The following is an 18458-nucleotide window of genomic DNA, read 5'->3' as shown; positions in this document are numbered from 1 at the left end:
ATATCAAAGGTCTAAGAGTTGTGGTTTCAGACAAGAAGATTTTTAAACTTTTTTTCCTATATAAGTCTATGTAAAACTTGTGACCACCGGGTCGGGGCCATATTTGACCCTAGGGGGATAATTTGAAAAGTCTTGGTAGAGGACCACTAGATGATGCTACATACCAGATATCAAAGCCCTAGGCCCTGTGGTTTTGTATAAGAAGATTTTCAAAGTTTTTTCTATATAACTCTATATAAACCATGTGACCCCCGGGGCGGGACCATATTTGATCCTAGGGGGATAATTTGAACAATCCTGGTAGAGGACCACTAGATGATGCTACATACAAAATATCAAAGCCCTAGGCCCTGTGGTTTTGTATAAGAAGATTTTCAAAGTTTTTTCTATATAACTCTATATAAACCATGTGACCCCCGGGGCGGGGCCATATTTGATCCTAGGGGGATAGTTTGAATAATTTTGGTAGAGGACCACTAGATGATGCTACACACCAGATATCAAAGCCCTAGGCCCTGTGGTTTTGGACAAGAAGATTTTTAAAGTTTTTCCTTTCGGTTGCCATGGCAACCAGAGTTCTGCATGGAATTCAATTCTTTGAATAATTTTGAAAGAGGGCCACCCAAGGGTCATTTCTGTGAAGTTTGGTGTAATTCTGCCCAGTGGTTTTCAAGAAGAAGATTTTTTTAAGAAATGTTGACGGACAGACGACGGACGACGCACGACGGACGCCGAACATTGAGCGGTCACAATAGCTCACCATGAGCCTTTGGCTAAGGTGAGCTAAAAATATAAGGGTCCAGGACAAAAAAGTACGAGACTGAGCGCGTTACCGCTACGAGGAATTAAGTGTTCACATTGAAACTGAAACTTATGTTATTCTTTTGTTTGTTTACATTTCAAAACGCTATAATACTGTGTGATACCTATACGACCATAATGAGATATCTGGTCGCCTGGCTGATGCTTAGTTATCAATGTAGCTCAACCGCGACGGAGATCGAGGTTCTCATATGACACCAGAAACACGCAAATCAGTACAAGTACGGGAGCTGACTGTAAAAAGGACTGGTGGAATGCTACATTTGTTATCTTTCTTTTCTGCATTTTCTGCATGGTTAAGGGGATCAACTCTCTATGTAAGTCCATTTTAGCTGTTGAAAAGTTTCGCCGCTTTAATTTCTACGACAATCATAGAGTCTTATTTTTTACACACTAACTTGTTAGACATTTTAGTCCAGAAAATAAGTGAATATTGTTAAAATATTAAATGATTTGCGGACATTTTGCGACATATAAAGTAAAATGTCTGGTATTTTTATGAACATTAGATTAGATACCGTATTTTATCATGTCGGTGTAACATTAAATACTGACCCCGTTGAAAATAGACCCCGTGGGTCCTTTTTCAACTTTGAGAATGGACACTGTCAACATTTCAACATTAAAGTTTGATCAAAAGGTCCCTTTTCAACGTTGAAAATTGACCCCGCCAACATTTCAACTTTAACTTTTGATCAAAAGGTTCTTTTTCAACGTTGAGAATTGACCCCGCCAACATTTCAACATTAAATTTTGGTCAATGGGGTCAGTTTTCAACGGGACAATATTTAATGTTACACCGGCGTCATGAGATTTATTGCTTTTAATTACATTTACATATAAAAATATAACGTTTAAATGGCATATTCTAACACGGTTCCATTTGCTTGCCAGTACAAAGTATGCAGATTAATAAGGTTATTCAGACTGATTAAGTTATCTCATTCCAAACATACGAGTTTGAGTGAAAACTGTTTAATTATTTTTAGTTTAAGTGACCTTAACCTTGACCTGAATGGCTCCTAAATACATTTCTAACCTTTGTGTTTGATACCTACACACCACGTTTGCTGACAATAGGTGTATCTAAACTAAAGATACTGAGTGGAAGCCATTTTTCTAGTTTTAGTATCAGTGACCCAAAATACTATCCAAAGCTTGTTCTTCAGATAAGCTTACTATATATCAATTTTAGTGGAAGTAAGTAAACCCTTATTAAAGTTTTAAACCGGAAACCGCCACGTTTAATTTTTTTTCTTCCATTTTTAACTTTGGCAGCCCCAACACAGTATTTACAAAAACGTGTGAGAGAATCATACAATGATTCTACCGACCGTCGAAGTTTGGTGATTATCAAGTGGTTTTTGAGAAGAATTGTTTTTCTATTCTGAGCTCTAGAGGCCCATAAACGTAGCAAAGTTGCACCATCTGAATAAAACTGAGGACTGAACATCATGTCAGGCTGCAGCAGACCGTTTGATGTTATTCTGAGCTGTATTTGCAGAGGAAATGATGTTTAAGTAAAAATGTTGGCGTATAAGACGATGACCACCGTCCCATCCATCTATAGTAACAGGTCAACCTGAACACTTCAGCTGAACTAATAAATAAAATGTCACAATATCAATCATTACAACTTACAGACAGAAAAGCAAAAAAAAAAAAAAAAAATAAAAAAAATAAAAAAATAAAAAAAAAAAAATAGCGCACCACGTTAAATTGCAAATCAACGTCCGATGGAAATACAGTTTCTGATTTTAATTTACAATACACTCAAAATCACATAGTTTTTACTTTTCAGAAATGTAGTTTCAGTTATAATTGAATATTATTTACAGAAGGATGGTTAACTACGGTGGTTAACTGATATTGGCAGAAATTGTGGCCCTACCTTACTGCACATTGTAGTAAAGTTGTTTACAGGAAAATAAAATTAATGCCTTTTTTCTTTTTTCTTTCTCTACAAAATGCATAGCGAATGTAAATTATTACATTTATATAACCAATTATGAAATGTCATAGTACAATTACGCCATTTTCATGCGAAGAAACCAATGTACATATTTCCTTTTATACAGTAGCAATGTTTTAGAGATCGTTCAGCTCCAATTCGAGTAGGAACAGAAACAAGAGCTGTCAAGGAGATAACGCATATTTGAGGAAGCTGCAGCTGTCACTTGGGTGCTTAATGACTACAATGTGGATGACAATACAAAACAAGAGATCACAGAGTGATCTTGGCGCCCACCAATGTGCCATTTTTGAGTGTTCCAAATTTCAAGACTTACTGACTAGCTCAAGGTCAAATTTCATTTCCGTACACAACACAAATCTATGCATGTGGTCCAAATTTGAAGCCTGTACCTTCAAAAATGTGAAAGTAGGTCACTAGGTCAATGTCAAGGTCAAAGTTTGTTTCGGTACACAAAACTATGCATGTGGTCCTAAATTTGAAGCCTGTAGCTACAGAAATGTGAAAGTAGGTCACTAGGTCAATCTTAAGGTCAAAGTTCATTTCGGTACACAAAACTATGCAAGTGGTCCAAATTTGAAGGCTGTAGCTTGAGAAATGTAAAAGTAGGTCACTAGGTCAAAATCCAGGTCAAATTTTACTTCGGAATACAAAACTATGCATGTGGTCCAAATTTGAAGCCTGTACCTTCAAAAATGTGAAAGTAGGTCACTAGGTCAATGTAAAGGTCAAAGTTTGTTTCGGTACACAAAACTATGCATGTGGTCCAAATTTGAAGGCTGTAGCTTGAGAAATGTAAAGTAGGTCACTAGGTCAAAATCAAGGTCAAATTTTATTTCGGTATACAAAACTATGCATGTGGTCCAAATTTGAAGCCTGTACCTTAAAAATGTGAAAGTAGGTCACTAGGTCAATGTAAAGGTCAAAGGTCATTTCAGTACACAAAACTATGCAAGTGGTCCAAATTTGAAGGCTGTAGCTTGAGAAATGTAAAAGTAGGTCACTAGGTCAAAATCAAGGTCAAATTTTATTTCAGAATACAAAACTATGCATGTGGTCCAAATTTGAAGCCTGTACCTTCAAAAATGTGAAAGTAGGTCACTAGGTCAATGTCAAGGTCAAAGTTTTTTTCGGTACACAAAACTATGCATGTAGTCCAAATTTGAAGGCTGTGGCTTGAGAAATGTGAAAGTAGGTCACTAGGTCAAAATCAATGTCAAATTTCGTTTTGAAACATGAAACTATGCATATGGTCCAAATTTGATGCCTGTACCTTCAAAAATGTGAAAGTAGGTCACTAGGTCAAAATAAAGGTCAAAGTTTTTTCCAGTGCACAAAATTATACATGTGGTCCAAATTTGAAGGCTGTAGCTACAGAAATGTGAAAGTAGGTCACTAGGTCAAAATCAAGGTCAACTCATGTCAAGGTTCATCTTGCCACTCAAAAATATACATGTGGTCCAAGTTTGAATGTTGTAGTTACTGACAAGAACATTTTAAAAGCTTTTCGCTATATAAGTCTATATGAACCATGTGACCCCCGGGGCGAGGCCATATTTAACCCTAGGAGGATAATTTGAACAAACTTGGCAGAGAACCACTAGATGATGCTACATTACAAGTATCAAAGCCTAGGCTTTGTGGTTTGGACAAGAAGATTTTCAAAGTTTTTCCCTATATAAGTCTATGTAAACCATATGACCCCCAGGGCGGGGCCATATTTGATCCTAGGGGTATAATTTGAATAATCTTAGTTGAAGACCACTAGATGATGTCACATACAAAATATCAAAGCCCTAGGCCCTGTGGTTTTGGACAAGAGGTTATTCAAAGTTTTTCCCTATATATGTCTATATAAACCATGTGACCCCCAGGGCGGGGCCATATTTAACCCCAGAGAAATAATTTGAATCATCTTGGTAGAGGACCACTAGATGATGCTTCATACCAAATATCAAAGCCCTAGGCTCTGTGGTTTTGGACAAGAAGGTTTTCAAAGTTTTTCCCTATATAAATCTATATAAATTATAGAAATAAACAAAGGGCCATAACTCACTCATAAATTGTTGAACCAGTCTGATTTTCAGGGGGACACAACTAGGGTACCAATACATCATTCTGACAAGGTTTGGTCAAAATCCCCCCCGTAGTTTCTGAGGAGATGCGATAACGAGAGATTGTTAACGGACGGACGGACGGACGGACGGACGGAATGACGGACGGACGGACCACGGACGCAGAGTGATTTTAATAGCCCACCATCTGATGATGGTGGGCTAACAAAAGTTTACATCTGTGTCAAATGTAATTAGTAGTAAGAGAGATAGAGGTATTGTGTATCAAAACATTAACTAATTACTAAAGGGGCATAACTCATAGAATATTTCTGCGAAAGTAATGCATCATGTGTCATATTATGTGGCTAATAATAATTTGGAACAACTATCTCAAGTAACTGTTTGAATGAAGTCTATTTAGTAATAAATGAGTGAGAGAAAAAAAGGCCTCACAACTTTAACCTGAAATATTTAGTGAAATGGAAGCAAAATTGATAAAATATTGGTGCCAGCGTTGTAGACCTTGTGCCATATGTGAGTGATGAAGTGGAACATTAGGTAAAAAGGACATAATTCATGAACTATTTGCATCTAAGTTATGGACCTTGTGTGATGATGTGAAAGAAATCACTGCCGCTATATACCAGACAAATTACATGTATGACCATGCGCCTAGCAATACAGACGCTATACACCAGACAAATTACATTGATGACCATGCGCCTAGCAAAACAGACGCTATACACCAGACAAATTACATTGATGACCATGCGCCTAGCAAAACAGACGCTATACACCAGACAAATTACACTGATGACCATGCGCCTAGCATACAGACGCTATACACCATACAAATTACATTGATGACCATGCGCCTAGCAAAACAGACGAACACCAGACAAATTACACTGATGACCATGCGCCTAGCATACAGACGCTATACACCAGACAAATTACATTGATGACCATCCGCCTAGCAAAACAGACGAACACCAGACAAATTACATTAATGACCATGCGCCTAGCAAAACAGACGCTATACACCAGACAAATTACATTGATGACCATGCGCCTAGCAAAACAGACGAACACCAGACAAATTACATTGATGACCATGCGCCTAGAAAAACAGACGTTATACACCAGACAAATTACACTGATGACCATGCGCATAGCATACAGACGCTATACACCAGACAAATTACACTGATGACCATGCGCCTAGCAAAACAGACGAACACCAGACAAATTACATTTACGACCATGCGCTTAGCAATACAGACGCTATACACGAGACAAATTACATTGATGACCATGCGCCTAGCAAAACAGACGCTATACACCAGACAAATTACACTGGTGTCCATGCGCTTAGCAAAACAGACGAACACCAGACAAATTACATTGATGACCATGTGCCTAGCAATACAGACGCTATACACCAGACATATTACATTGATGACCATGTGCCTAGCAAAACAGACGCTATACACCAGACAAATTACATTGATGACCATGCGCCTAGCAAAACAGACGCTATACACCAGACAAATTACATTGATGACCATGCGCCTAGCCAAACAGACGAACACCAGACAAATTACATTGATGACCATGCGCTTAGCAATACAGACGCTATACACCAGACAAATTACATTGATGACCATGCGCCTAGCAAAACAGACGCTATACACCAGACAAATTACATTGATGACCATGCGCCTAGCAAAACAGACGAACACCAGACAAATTACATTGATGACCATGCGCCTAGCAATACAGACGAGATGCATATTCAACAACAAATGCATCCGTTCAATACCCTTGATTTAAATACTCCTGTATATACACACTTGATCTGCACTTCACATTGGAACTGGTACATACCAAAACCCCTTTATCATATTTCACAAATCAACAATGAAATTGTAGTCTTTTTAATTAACTATATAATGCAAATCTAAAATCTATTTAGTAACAAAGAATAAAGAATATTGGATATATATTTCTTTTGAAAATCTGACCTGAAGTCAAAAACATTTCAGTGAATTGGGAGCTACATTTTTAAGTGTGTATTAATCTCATATTTGTGACTTTGTGTGCAGGTAGCATTGCTATAAAATTGGGATTAGAACATAAATATTTGAAGAAAAAAAAAACAGTCCTATGTTACCTGGCAAATTCCGCTGCAAGAAAAAGTCGTGATCGATATACCATTCACAACTATTTATGCAAACAGCCATAAGACCTTTGTGTCCGACTAACGTCTCGGCCCAGTATGGTGTGGCTATCGATATTATTGCAGCTAAGTTTGTTTTTACCAATAGAATCACTGCCACAAGTTCTGAACATGTAACCTTCATAATGGCGAACACAGCGTTTCCACCAATCGAGTAATTATAAAACTACCAATAAATTCTCATTGATTGAAAATGAATGTTGTTGTGACAAACACAAACACAGCCTCTTGCAGTTATATTGAAACAATGCCTGAGTCACAAAAATGTATCATTTAATCCACAAGTATATAATTTATACTTAACATCCAGTGAAAGACTTCCTTTTTGCAAAGTGGTCACGAGACTAGAAAACAAGATGACTACGCGAGCTTCCGTGTTGTATAAGGATAAATATCGATATCGATGCTGAGTTGTTGGCATATCATAGTGATATTTCTCATATAAGTATCTGTTCGTGTCTTAAACTTTAACCCTATGAATACATGTATCTCAATTTCAGCAGGCAGGGTTAATCAAAGACTGGATGTGGCGAACAAGTTAAAGTGATTACCAAAACTTAGGTTTTACTGGCTTACCAGATTATCTTAAAAAGTTAAGTGAAGGCATTTATGTAAGCCAGTGTTTTTAAAAGATGTTTTTGTTTAAAAACATTGAGGAATAAATTGAAACACAGAAAAAAAATTCTCATAAATTTTGAGATAATTCTATTTCGAATTCTGAAGTAATGTCTAATACGTATTGTGACCGTTACTGAGGTGAACCATATAATTTTATGCTGTACTGTACTAAAAAGGGTATTTTAAGATTTCCAGCAAGTAGATCTACTGGTAGACTACGTTTAGTACTATACCACCTTTTTCAAGATTATCGTAGAAAGGAGGTATTTAAACACGTAATATTAAAGTTTTGCCTAAATGATGATTGGTTTTAGCACACGTATCATTTGTGTAACTATTTAGCGCAGTCGACGGTCATCTCTCTGTTAACTCTGTAATGTACACTCTACAAAATTCCTAATTGGTCAGTTTATATTGTATTACTTTTTTGTTAATAATGCATGTATTTACAAGAAATTTCACATACCGACATTTCAATAGGTATTGCAGCTAATTATTGATCTATTTTTGGCCGACTCACGGCCAGCGTAACCGCATTAGGCGTTTTGATTAATATTGCATATTTTGCACGTGCAAGGCATGCGCACTAATATACACTTGTTAGTGAACACTTTTGGCATTAGTGACGAAAGTCCTACTAGAAAAACACATATCATTGTGAAATTGACACAAGAGCAACGCGCCCGGGCTGTCTGAATTTCACAACAAAACTAAAAATCGGTCACTTCAATGAATTGTCCTTGGGTTACATTTTGCCAAAAGAGCGCGGATGGTAGATAACCAAAGATTGAAGGTTCTTGTAAACGGAAATAAGGTTAGAAATGGAAATAACCATCAAAGTAACAGCTACAATTAAATTATATCAAAATTCCTTTGAAATTGCAAAAATATTTACACACGTGTCGTAAATGTGTCCCGGCTAGTGTAATTATACATGGCATTTATCATAGATAGGTTACTTTTCCTTTGCACTGATATAACATCGGCAGGATTAGGATTAAGAAAAGGTCTTCACTCAAAAATTTCACTATATAATTAGATTGTTTCCCTTGCGTAAAGAAGGCTTAGGGTAAATCTCTACATCATGGTATGTGTTTTTCTAGTAGGACTTTCGTCAGTAATGCCAAAAATGTAAACGAACACGTGCATTTTGGTGCACATGCCCTGCACGAGCAAAATATGTAATGTAAGTCAAAACGCCTAATGCGGTTACTTTAGCTGTGAGTCGCCAAAAATAAATCAATAATTAGCTGCAGGACCTATTCAAATATCGGTATGTGAACTTTCGTATGAATACATGCATTATTAACAAAATAGTAATACAATATAAACTGACCAATTAGGAATTTTGTTGAGTGTACTTGCAGACTGATTTCCACTGCTTGATTAAACTAATAGCAATAAATGCAATAAATGCAATTGTTAAAGATGACATTGCAATCCATCATTTTCAATACATTAAAGCCCAACCAACGCCGAAAAGGTTCTATGTGTCGGTGTGGAAGTGATTCGCAGTCACCGGCCTTAACATTTACAAGTAGCCGGCAAAATGAGGTATCACCTGTTACCTTTATGCCATTATTATATCATCTTATATCTTATTATATCATCTTACTACACTTACTATCCAAAATTAGAACAAACGTTCCTAGGATACGGTATGGGTCCATGAGTCATATACACTTAAATATTTTACAACTATAATGTTTTCTAAGAAAAAAATGCTAAAATGTCATTTTTAAATTTTTTGCCCCTGTGACAATGAGCCATTTTGTGACAAAATGTTTATGATAACCTTTCTAATGGCTCAATGTCACAAGGGCAAAAAAATCAAAATGACTTTTCGGTATATATTTAGAAGAAAACATTATAATTGAAATATATTTAAGTGTATATGGCTCATGGACCCATACTGTATCCTAGGTACGTTACTGCCACCTATGAATAAACGTGCAATATTTTCTTTTTAAAAATAGAATTTAAACACTCGTAAATACATGCTGCATATTAACCTTTAGCCTGCTGGCGGCAAGTGATTCTGCCTTTACGACCAGTGCAGACCAAGATCAGCCTGCACGGATCATAGTCTGCACTGTTCGCTATTCAGTCAGTAAATTTTCAGTGAAAACCCCTTCAAATAATAAATGGTATTGCCCAAATTGAATAATGGACCAGTCCAATTTAGAAATTTAGCAGGCTAAAGGTTAAATTATCTGAGAAGCCGACGTTTCCCCTTACCCCATACTCATGATACTTTGCTTTTAAAAACCGAATATATTAACAACAAGCTAGCAGACAGTTTTCTCAAATCTTTGATATGCTTGATTTCTTCAAAACAGGTCAGAGTCTTAGACGATGTACATTATACTAGTTTAAAATAAAATCAACATTTTGAACGTGATGCTATTTATCTTTGTATAATTATGATAATAAAAATTAAAACAAAAGGTCCAAGTGGGCCTAAGTCACTCACCTGAGACCGACTTTGACCTAATTAGATCTTACTTGTGACAAAGAATTAAAATTAAAACAAGAGTGCCAGAATGTCACAATATACGCCCGTCACAACGAATTTCTTTACACTAGCACCTGTATTTGCAAATGGAATTTTAATTTTGTGGTTGTTTATTAATTATTGTAATTCTTTTGTTTTTCTAAATCCACATAAAAATTCCTTACCAGGAAGAGATACCTTAAAATACACCTAAAATTTGAAAGTAACATCAATGTTGTACCACAGAAAAGTGGTCTTGGTTTTTCCCTACGGTCAATTATAAAAAAGTTACAATATAAGTTATTTATAGTAACAACTAAGGGAAGTTAATCTTTAAAAAAAAAATCCAAAGAAAAAATTGTAAGTCCACACAAAAAATCCTTACCAGGTAGAGATAGGTCAAAATACACCTCAACCTTGGAGGTAACATGCATGATGTACTACAGAAAAGTGGTCTCGATTTTTCCCTATGACTAGTAATGAAAAAGTTACAATATAAGCTATCTATAGTAACAACAAAGGGAAGTAGTTCTAAAGAAGGGACCTGCGCATGACACTTCGTCTCATGATGGTGTACAATTGTGCCAAATTACATCAAAATCCCTCCATGCATGAAGAAGAAATGCTTCGACAAAGTAACTCTTGGATCTGACCTTTGGCCTCTAAGTGTGACCTTGACCTTACACCTAAGGACCTGGTTCTTGCGCCTGACACTCCGTCTCATGATGGTGAACAATTATGTACATCAAAATCCCTCCATGAATGAAGACGATATGCTCCGGACAGTCATTCTTGAATTTGACCTTTGATCTCTAAGTGTGACTTTGACCTTAGACCTAGGGACCCGGTTCTTGCGCACGACACTCCGTCTCATAATGGTGAACAATTGTGCCAAGTTTCACCAAAATCCCTCCATGCTCGAAGAAGATATGCTCCGGACAAAGTCATTCTTGAATTTGACCCTTGATCTCTAAGTGTGACTTTGACCTTAGACCTAGGGACCCGGTTCTTGCGCAAGACACTCCGTCTCATAATGGTGAACAATTGTGCCAAGTTTCATCAAAATCCCTCCATGCATGAAGAAGATATGCTCCGGACAAAGTCATTCTTGAATTTGACATTTGACCTCTAAGTGTGATTTTGACCTTAGATCTAGGGACCTGGTTCTTGCGCATGACACTCCGTCTCATGATGGTGAACAACTGTGCCAAGTTTCATCAAAATCCCTCCATGCATGAAAAAGATATGCTCCGGACAAAGTCTGTGGACGCCGCCCGCCCATCCGCCCGCCCGCCAGGGGCGTTCCCATAATACGTCCCGTTTTTCAAACGGGCGTATAAAAGAATTAAAATTTAACAAAAAATATTTGACTTAAAAAAGACTAAAAGTATTCCTATTTTGAGCTCTAGCAGCCCCTAATTGGGATCAAGTGCCCCCACTTGAACAAACTTGGGAGAGGACCATATAATGATGCCACAGACCAAGTTAAATGAAGATCCATCAAGTGGTACATGGTAAGTTGTTTAAAGGTATTTCTATTTTTAGCTCTAGCGGCCCCATAAAGGGGTCAAGTGCCCCCATTTGAACAAATTTGGGAGAAGACCATATAGTGAGGCTTCAGACCAAGTTTGATGAAGATCCATCAAGCGGTTCATGAGAAGAAGTCGTTTCAAGGTATTTCTATTTTCAGCCCTAACAGCCCATAAAAGGGGCCAAGTGCTCCCATTTGAACAAACTTGAGAAAAGAGCTTATAATGATGCTACAGACCAAGTTTGATGAAAATCCAGCACACGGTTCATGAGAAGAAGTCGTTTAAAGCTATTTCTAATTTTAGCTCTAGCGGCCCCTAAAAGAGGCCAAATGCCCTCATTTAAACACATTTTGGAGAGGACCATATAATGATGCTACAGACCAAGTTTGATGAAGATCAATCAAGCGGTTCATGATAAGAAGTCGTTTAAACGTATTTCTATTTTTAGCTCTAGCGGCCCCTAAAAGGGGTCAAGTGCCCCCATTTGAACAAATTTGTGAGAGGACCTGATAATGATGCTACAGACCAAGTTTGATGAAATATTCATCAAGCGGTTCATGAGAAGAAGTCGTTTAAACGTATTTCTATTTTTAGCTCTAGCGGCCGCTAAAAGGAGCCAAGTGCCCCCATTTGAACAAACTTGATAGGGGACCATATAATGATACTAAGACTAAATTTGATGAAGATCAATCCAGCGGTTCATGTTAAGAAGTTGTTTAAATGTATTTTTATTTTTAGCTCTAGCGGCCCCTTAAAGGGGCAAAGTGCCCCCATCTGTACAAACTTGAGAGAGGACTTTATAATAATGCTACAGACCAAGTTTGATGAAGACCCATCAAGCGGTTCGTGAGAAGAAGTCGTTTAAAGGTTTTTCTATTTTTAGCTCTAGCGGGCCCTAAAAGGGGCCAAGTGCCCCCATTTGAACAAATTTGGGAGAGGATCTTATAATGGTGCTATAGACCAAGTTTAATAAAAATCCATCAAGCGGTTCATGAGAAGAAGTCGTTTAAAGGTTTTTCTATTTTTAGCTCTAGCGGCCCCTAAAAGGGACCAAGTGCTCCCATTTGAAAAAAATTGAAAGAGGACCTTATAATGATGCTACAAACCAAGCTTGATGAAAATCCGTCAAGCGGTTCATGAGAAGAAGTTATTTAAAGGTTTTCCTATTTTTAGCTCTAACAGCCCCTAAAAGGGGCAACATGCCCCCATTTGATCTGAAAAAACTGATACGTATTAGACCTTCCTGATTTGATCAAATTTGACAGAGGACCTCACCAGGATGCTACAGACCAAATCTGGTGTTATTCTGACCAGTAGTTTCAGAGGAGGAGATGTTTAAGTAAAAATGTGGACGACAGGCGACGGACCATACACCCTATACTAATACGAATAGCTCACTCTGAACCTTCGGTTCAGATGAGCTAAAAAAAAACAACCAAGAACCTCGTAAGAACAGGTCAAACGTGAAGTTACATTTTGGCGGCAGTATTTTACGATATGGTGTGTAAGAACAGATATATCATAGATACCATACCACCACCTGCGGATAAAGATGTAAACATGTGTTTACACTTCAATCAATCATAGCGGGGCGACGATGCAGAGATGTGTGATGTGTGAAATCCAAATTATTCGTGTCAGGTTCTTGCTATATAGATAAAGGAAAAAACTACCGTGAGTAAATACTTAGTCTAAGAAATGTTGTATATCCACAGTTTATATTTATTTTACTGGGGACACACTAAAGTACTCCAATCTTGATAAAAAAAAATACATCACTACAGCATTTTCTTTCAAAAATTTTATGTACAATATGAATCAACATTGTTGAGAGGCAATACAACATAATAGTACGCAGTATGCAGGACGATTATAACTTTTATCTAGTTATCATTTCATCCCTGGGTACACATCCTGTCTTCCTTACTTTAATATTATTTTTTTTTCTATCTCTGTTTCTTTTATCGGCAGAGGTTATCCGCACGACAATCGTGTCGATAATTTTCTATAACCACGCGACGGTCGTGTCGGTAATTTTCTTTATCTGCACGACCAATGCGACCGTCGTGCCGATTATTATTTTTTTTATTCGCACGACGATCATGCCATGAAAGTCGTGCTGATTATGCTTGTTATCCTAGTCTGGCTACCGACTAGATATTTTTTTTTCATCATTTCTCTTATATTCTGATCGATCTTTCTTATGTTAATATTGATTTTTCTCCTTATCATATCTCCATAGTATCGATTAGTTCAATGCTACCCCGTTTGATAACCCGCGATCACGAAGCCTATAATTATTTTGTTGAACAACTTATGTTAGAAACACGGAATTAATGTAGAGTATTATATTAAGGTGATGTCACGTTTTGAATTTCCGGTGAATAACAAAAAAACAAAGAATATTCAGTTCTTTCCAAAAACCGTTATGTTATAATTCAACCAAATAGTTTCCTTTGTCTCCCAGAAAGGAACAATTCTTATATCTTAATATTGAGGTGGGTACCTTTATAACAGACAATAAACTAAAACAATAGAAATTCACACGTGACTTCAATGAGCTAAACAAATCAATTTCAAGCACAAATATTGATGTGGAAAGTGAAGTAAGTTACAGACTACAATATCCGACCAAGATACTTACAAAAACAATGCATTTGCGGAACAGAGAGATAAAAATAATTTTGACAGCTCGTGAAAACTAATGACAAATTTTGACAGGTGTATGATGACTCATGACCTAATTATTTTTTTTCTGTTATTTCTAACTTCCAGTTTGATTTTCTTAAAAATGGGCATTCTATAATGTAGCTTACAACTCGTGAATAAAAACAGTATAAGAATATATTGTTACCTCATTGTCGTTTTGTCTATCCAAGTCACGTACGAGTTTCTATTGTTTCAGTCATTTTTCACTAATCAGAGCAACTCACAGTGTTGCAATCATACAAAACACATCCCTTATTTTCACATAGATGTTGAGGACTTATCTAATGAGCACATGTATTGGAAACACAATTTTAATACCGATTGTATATCGCAATAATGCTAAACTATCTCAGCCGTGACGTGTCCTTAAGTAATTAGGATATGAAGGTCTACGTTTTCTGCGCATTCTTTGGATTTATTTTCTCTGTAATTAATTCAATTAATTGAAAAAACCAGTAGGGCCTACGAGTCTGGGTAATATAACCCTTTTGAGTTTTCCTTAAGCGTTTTGTAATCAATTTGTTTAAGAATGAAATATTTCTCAATGCAATTATTGTAACTATACTTTACATAATAAGATGCTTAACTACATAATTATGATCAATATTTGAGTTAAAAAACTGCTGCTTTATACAGATGAAGTTCCCACTGTAGTGCTGTGGTTGTTGTTGTTTTGCGGTAGATGTGCCGAGACAATATTTACCATATTCAACAAAATATCGTATTAAAATAAGCATAATTATCAATACAATATAAAATCGTGTACTTTGTCTCCGAATATTCATTAAATGTATAAATAAAGTATCAATTTTCTTAAAACATTGACTTTGCATTTTTTTTAAAAATTTGTTCACTGATTTCATCGTTTTAATATTTCGCCATTACAAAATTTGCCACACGTTGAAATACATTTATTAAACTGTCGTGATTAAGGTTTAAATTCAGCTTAGCATTTGTTTACCTGTAAATGTATTGCTGTCTTTGACAAACAAAAATGATATATTTGATAAATTTATTACACTATTAATAAACAAATTGATTACTTTAAGGAAAGCTACGGCTTTCCAATTATCTTAACAACATCTATAGCACTTTTATGGTTGAAATTGCTTTGGATTGTGTTGTCAGACAGAAGGTAAGACATTATAAGACATGTGTAACAGCAAAGTAAATGAATCCTATTACCTACCTATACTAAATTTTGTTTTCGAAAACACCTTTCATACAACTCTTAACTTACGTGGGTTTCTTAACTTTTATGAGTTTCTGGTTTAGAAGACATGTTCAGAGTTTTCCGTTAATGTCTTCTCTTTAGTCATCAATAATGCAGTTTGTATGTAGTAACAGTGAAATATAATTATTCAACGGCATGCACGTATACCTGGCAATGTCTTTTGGAGGTAGAACTCGTCGTCAAAAACCCATCGGCATTCCTCCCCCGCACATTCCGCCCATAAACCGTCATTCCCGAACCCGAGGGGTCTTAGCCTCCAGTACGGTGTGGCAAATGATATTATAATCGCCAAATTGGTATTAACCAACATTATCAATCCCAAAATTTGAGCACAACTCGCCTCCATTACTGAGATATTCACGTATCCACGAGTATTCTGTATAGAGCAAAATGATAGAAATTCCCACACGAATTGTATAGCAGCTTTATAACTTACTTCTGTATGATCAGAGTACGCTTTCACGCGTTTCACAATAAAACACTGTTACACATTTATAATAAACACTAACATGTATATTTAATAAGTGTTTTCGTTGGTATACACTACCTCTATATTACTCACATTGTTTACAAATCCAGAACGAGACTGCTAATCACGTGATCCGCGTGGCTCTTTGATTATTTTAGCAGACGTAACGATTTTCTCAAGATAAATGATGATGAATGTTCCGGATTATGCATGAATAAAAATATTCGATAAGTTACACGAGATATTTTCTCAGCCGCACTCTGAGAGCTATATATAAACTCCAGCAGAAACCGGGATATTAACATTGGAATTCCAGTTTCCCAGGCGTTTGGTATAATACTTCGAAGTTTACACTACAGTATGAGTTCATCAAATATTGAAATATGTTGCCATGGATACGTATTGTTTGAATCTTGCTGTAAGTACAAGGGAAGTAGATTTGGAAGATTATCGGTGCCGAAATAATTGCAGGCCCGGTTCCAGGGCCGGGCCCCCCCCCCCCCCCCCATGTGACCCTGTGACGTATTCTCATCAAAGATGCACCTTACTATTTTGGCTAAGGAATAATATTTTCTCAAAATGTAGACCCAGAAACGCACTAGAGGCCACCATTTTATACCTGTATTTCAAAATGTTTAATGGGGAGAGTCCTCTGAACCCCTAAACAACCCCCTCCCTCCCCCCACCCCGCTATGCGCCTTGGCGGTGATGTCTTCGTTCTAGACCTACTAGACTGATCCCCCTCCTCATTTAAATATTTCTGGATCCGGGCCTGAATTGTACATTTATTTGAGGTACCTATTTGACTTAGCCCGGTTACTAAAGATATAATGATTGTTAACATCAGTCTCTTAAACTCTCTTCAATATCTCAAGTATAATCTCTTATAAGTGTTTTCCTAGCAGTTCATCTAGGACCTGTGTTAAAGACACATACAAAGTGAAATAATTGACTTAACTACAACTGCTACAGTAACGAGTATCAGGCTTCCCAGTATAGCGGGAAACATAAAACACCGTTATTTGCTTGATGAATTATCCGCGGATCATAGAATATCTAGAATAGCTGGTAGATCTATAATCATACATGAGAGGAGAAACGTCTGATCAAAGAGCACACACGGAACTGTTCCATATAACAACTAGTTAACTTGATTTAAGTATTTAAACTAAATAATTCTATGAATAGTCTAGTTAAAATCAGAGCAACATTTATCGTGAGTCCAAATAAATGATATATAATTGATGTTGGATCTAAATGGTTAATTAAAGAACGGTGAAACGAGAATAAATTGAAGCTCATTTTACCATCGCATGTAATTTATTTGATTCCTTTAATGGCAGCGGATGCTGAAGTTCATAATGTTTTGACCTCTGTAAAACTTATTTTTCATATGTATAATAAGGATTGTCTGGTCAAAGTTCATTTCATCCCGAAATCCCAGTAAAATGTTCTATATGTTAATAACAAAATAACTGACAGTGAAATGAATTTTATAGCAGACTCGTAATTGTGAAGATTTATTAAATTATCGAGGTCTGCGTGTGGTTAATTGTCTAATTTACCACGGTTAAGAGTTAAGATAAACAAGGAGGCTACTATCTGATTTCTTTTCACTTTTTCAAATTTTCAGAACGAGATAGAGCTAGAAGGGGAGATAACGTCTGCGGCTATTTTAAAATTATGTCTCCCACCACACAGTGGTGTGGGAAACATATTGATTTACTCCTGTCTGTGTGTCCGTGTGTCTGTCACAAAACTTGTCCGCACTCTGAGTCGAACATTTTTCATCCGATCTCCGCCAAACTTGAACAAAATGTGTTTGCCAATAAGTACTCGGCCAAGTTCGATAACTAGCCAAATCAACCGAGGCACTTCGAAATTGTGGCCCTTGAATTACCGATACGGAATTGTGGTCCTTGAATTACCGATAATCGGCCTTTTACTCTTGTCCGCACTCTAAGTCAAACATTTCTCATCCGATCTTCACTAACTTGAACAAAACGTGTTTGACCATAAGTCCTCGACCAGGTTCGATAACTATCCAAATCGGCCAGGGCACTTCGGAATTATGGCCCTTGAATTTCCGAAAATCGGCCTTTTTACTCTTGCCTGTGCTCTGAGCCGAACAGTTCTCATCCGATCTTTACCAAACTTGAACCAAATGTTTTTGACCATAACTCCTCCGCCAAATTAGTTAACTAACCAGATTGCCTCTATGGCCCTTTAATTACCCATTTATTTAATATGTACACTGTTTTACAGTCATGAATCTGTATGAATGACGATATAAGAAAAAAATAGCTAAAACA

At 36.7% G+C, this 18458-nt stretch overlaps 1 protein-coding gene across 2 annotated transcripts in view; it reads right to left on the bottom strand.

The window, feature by feature from the left end:
* LOC123540114 (transmembrane protein 47-like) overlaps window positions 1–16438 on the bottom strand; it is a 69119-nt gene extending 52681 nt beyond the window's left edge. The window contains exon 1 of one of the 2 annotated variants that reach the window (XM_053526333.1): window positions 15825–16438. In XM_053526333.1, coding sequence (XP_053382308.1) covers window positions 15825–16023 — 199 coding nt within the window. In that variant the 5' untranslated portion in view covers window positions 16024–16438. Of the gene's footprint in view, window positions 1–7024; window positions 7431–15824 lie in introns of those variants that run through there. The other variant, XM_053526334.1, reaches the window with a different exon arrangement.
* Between the last annotated feature and the right edge of the window lie 2020 nt (window positions 16439–18458).

Source organism: Mercenaria mercenaria, chromosome 16, assembly GCF_021730395.1.
Source record: "Mercenaria mercenaria strain notata chromosome 16, MADL_Memer_1, whole genome shotgun sequence".
NCBI lineage: Eukaryota > Metazoa > Mollusca > Bivalvia > Venerida > Veneridae > Mercenaria > Mercenaria mercenaria.
This window is presented reverse-complemented; position numbering and strand designations above follow the sequence as displayed.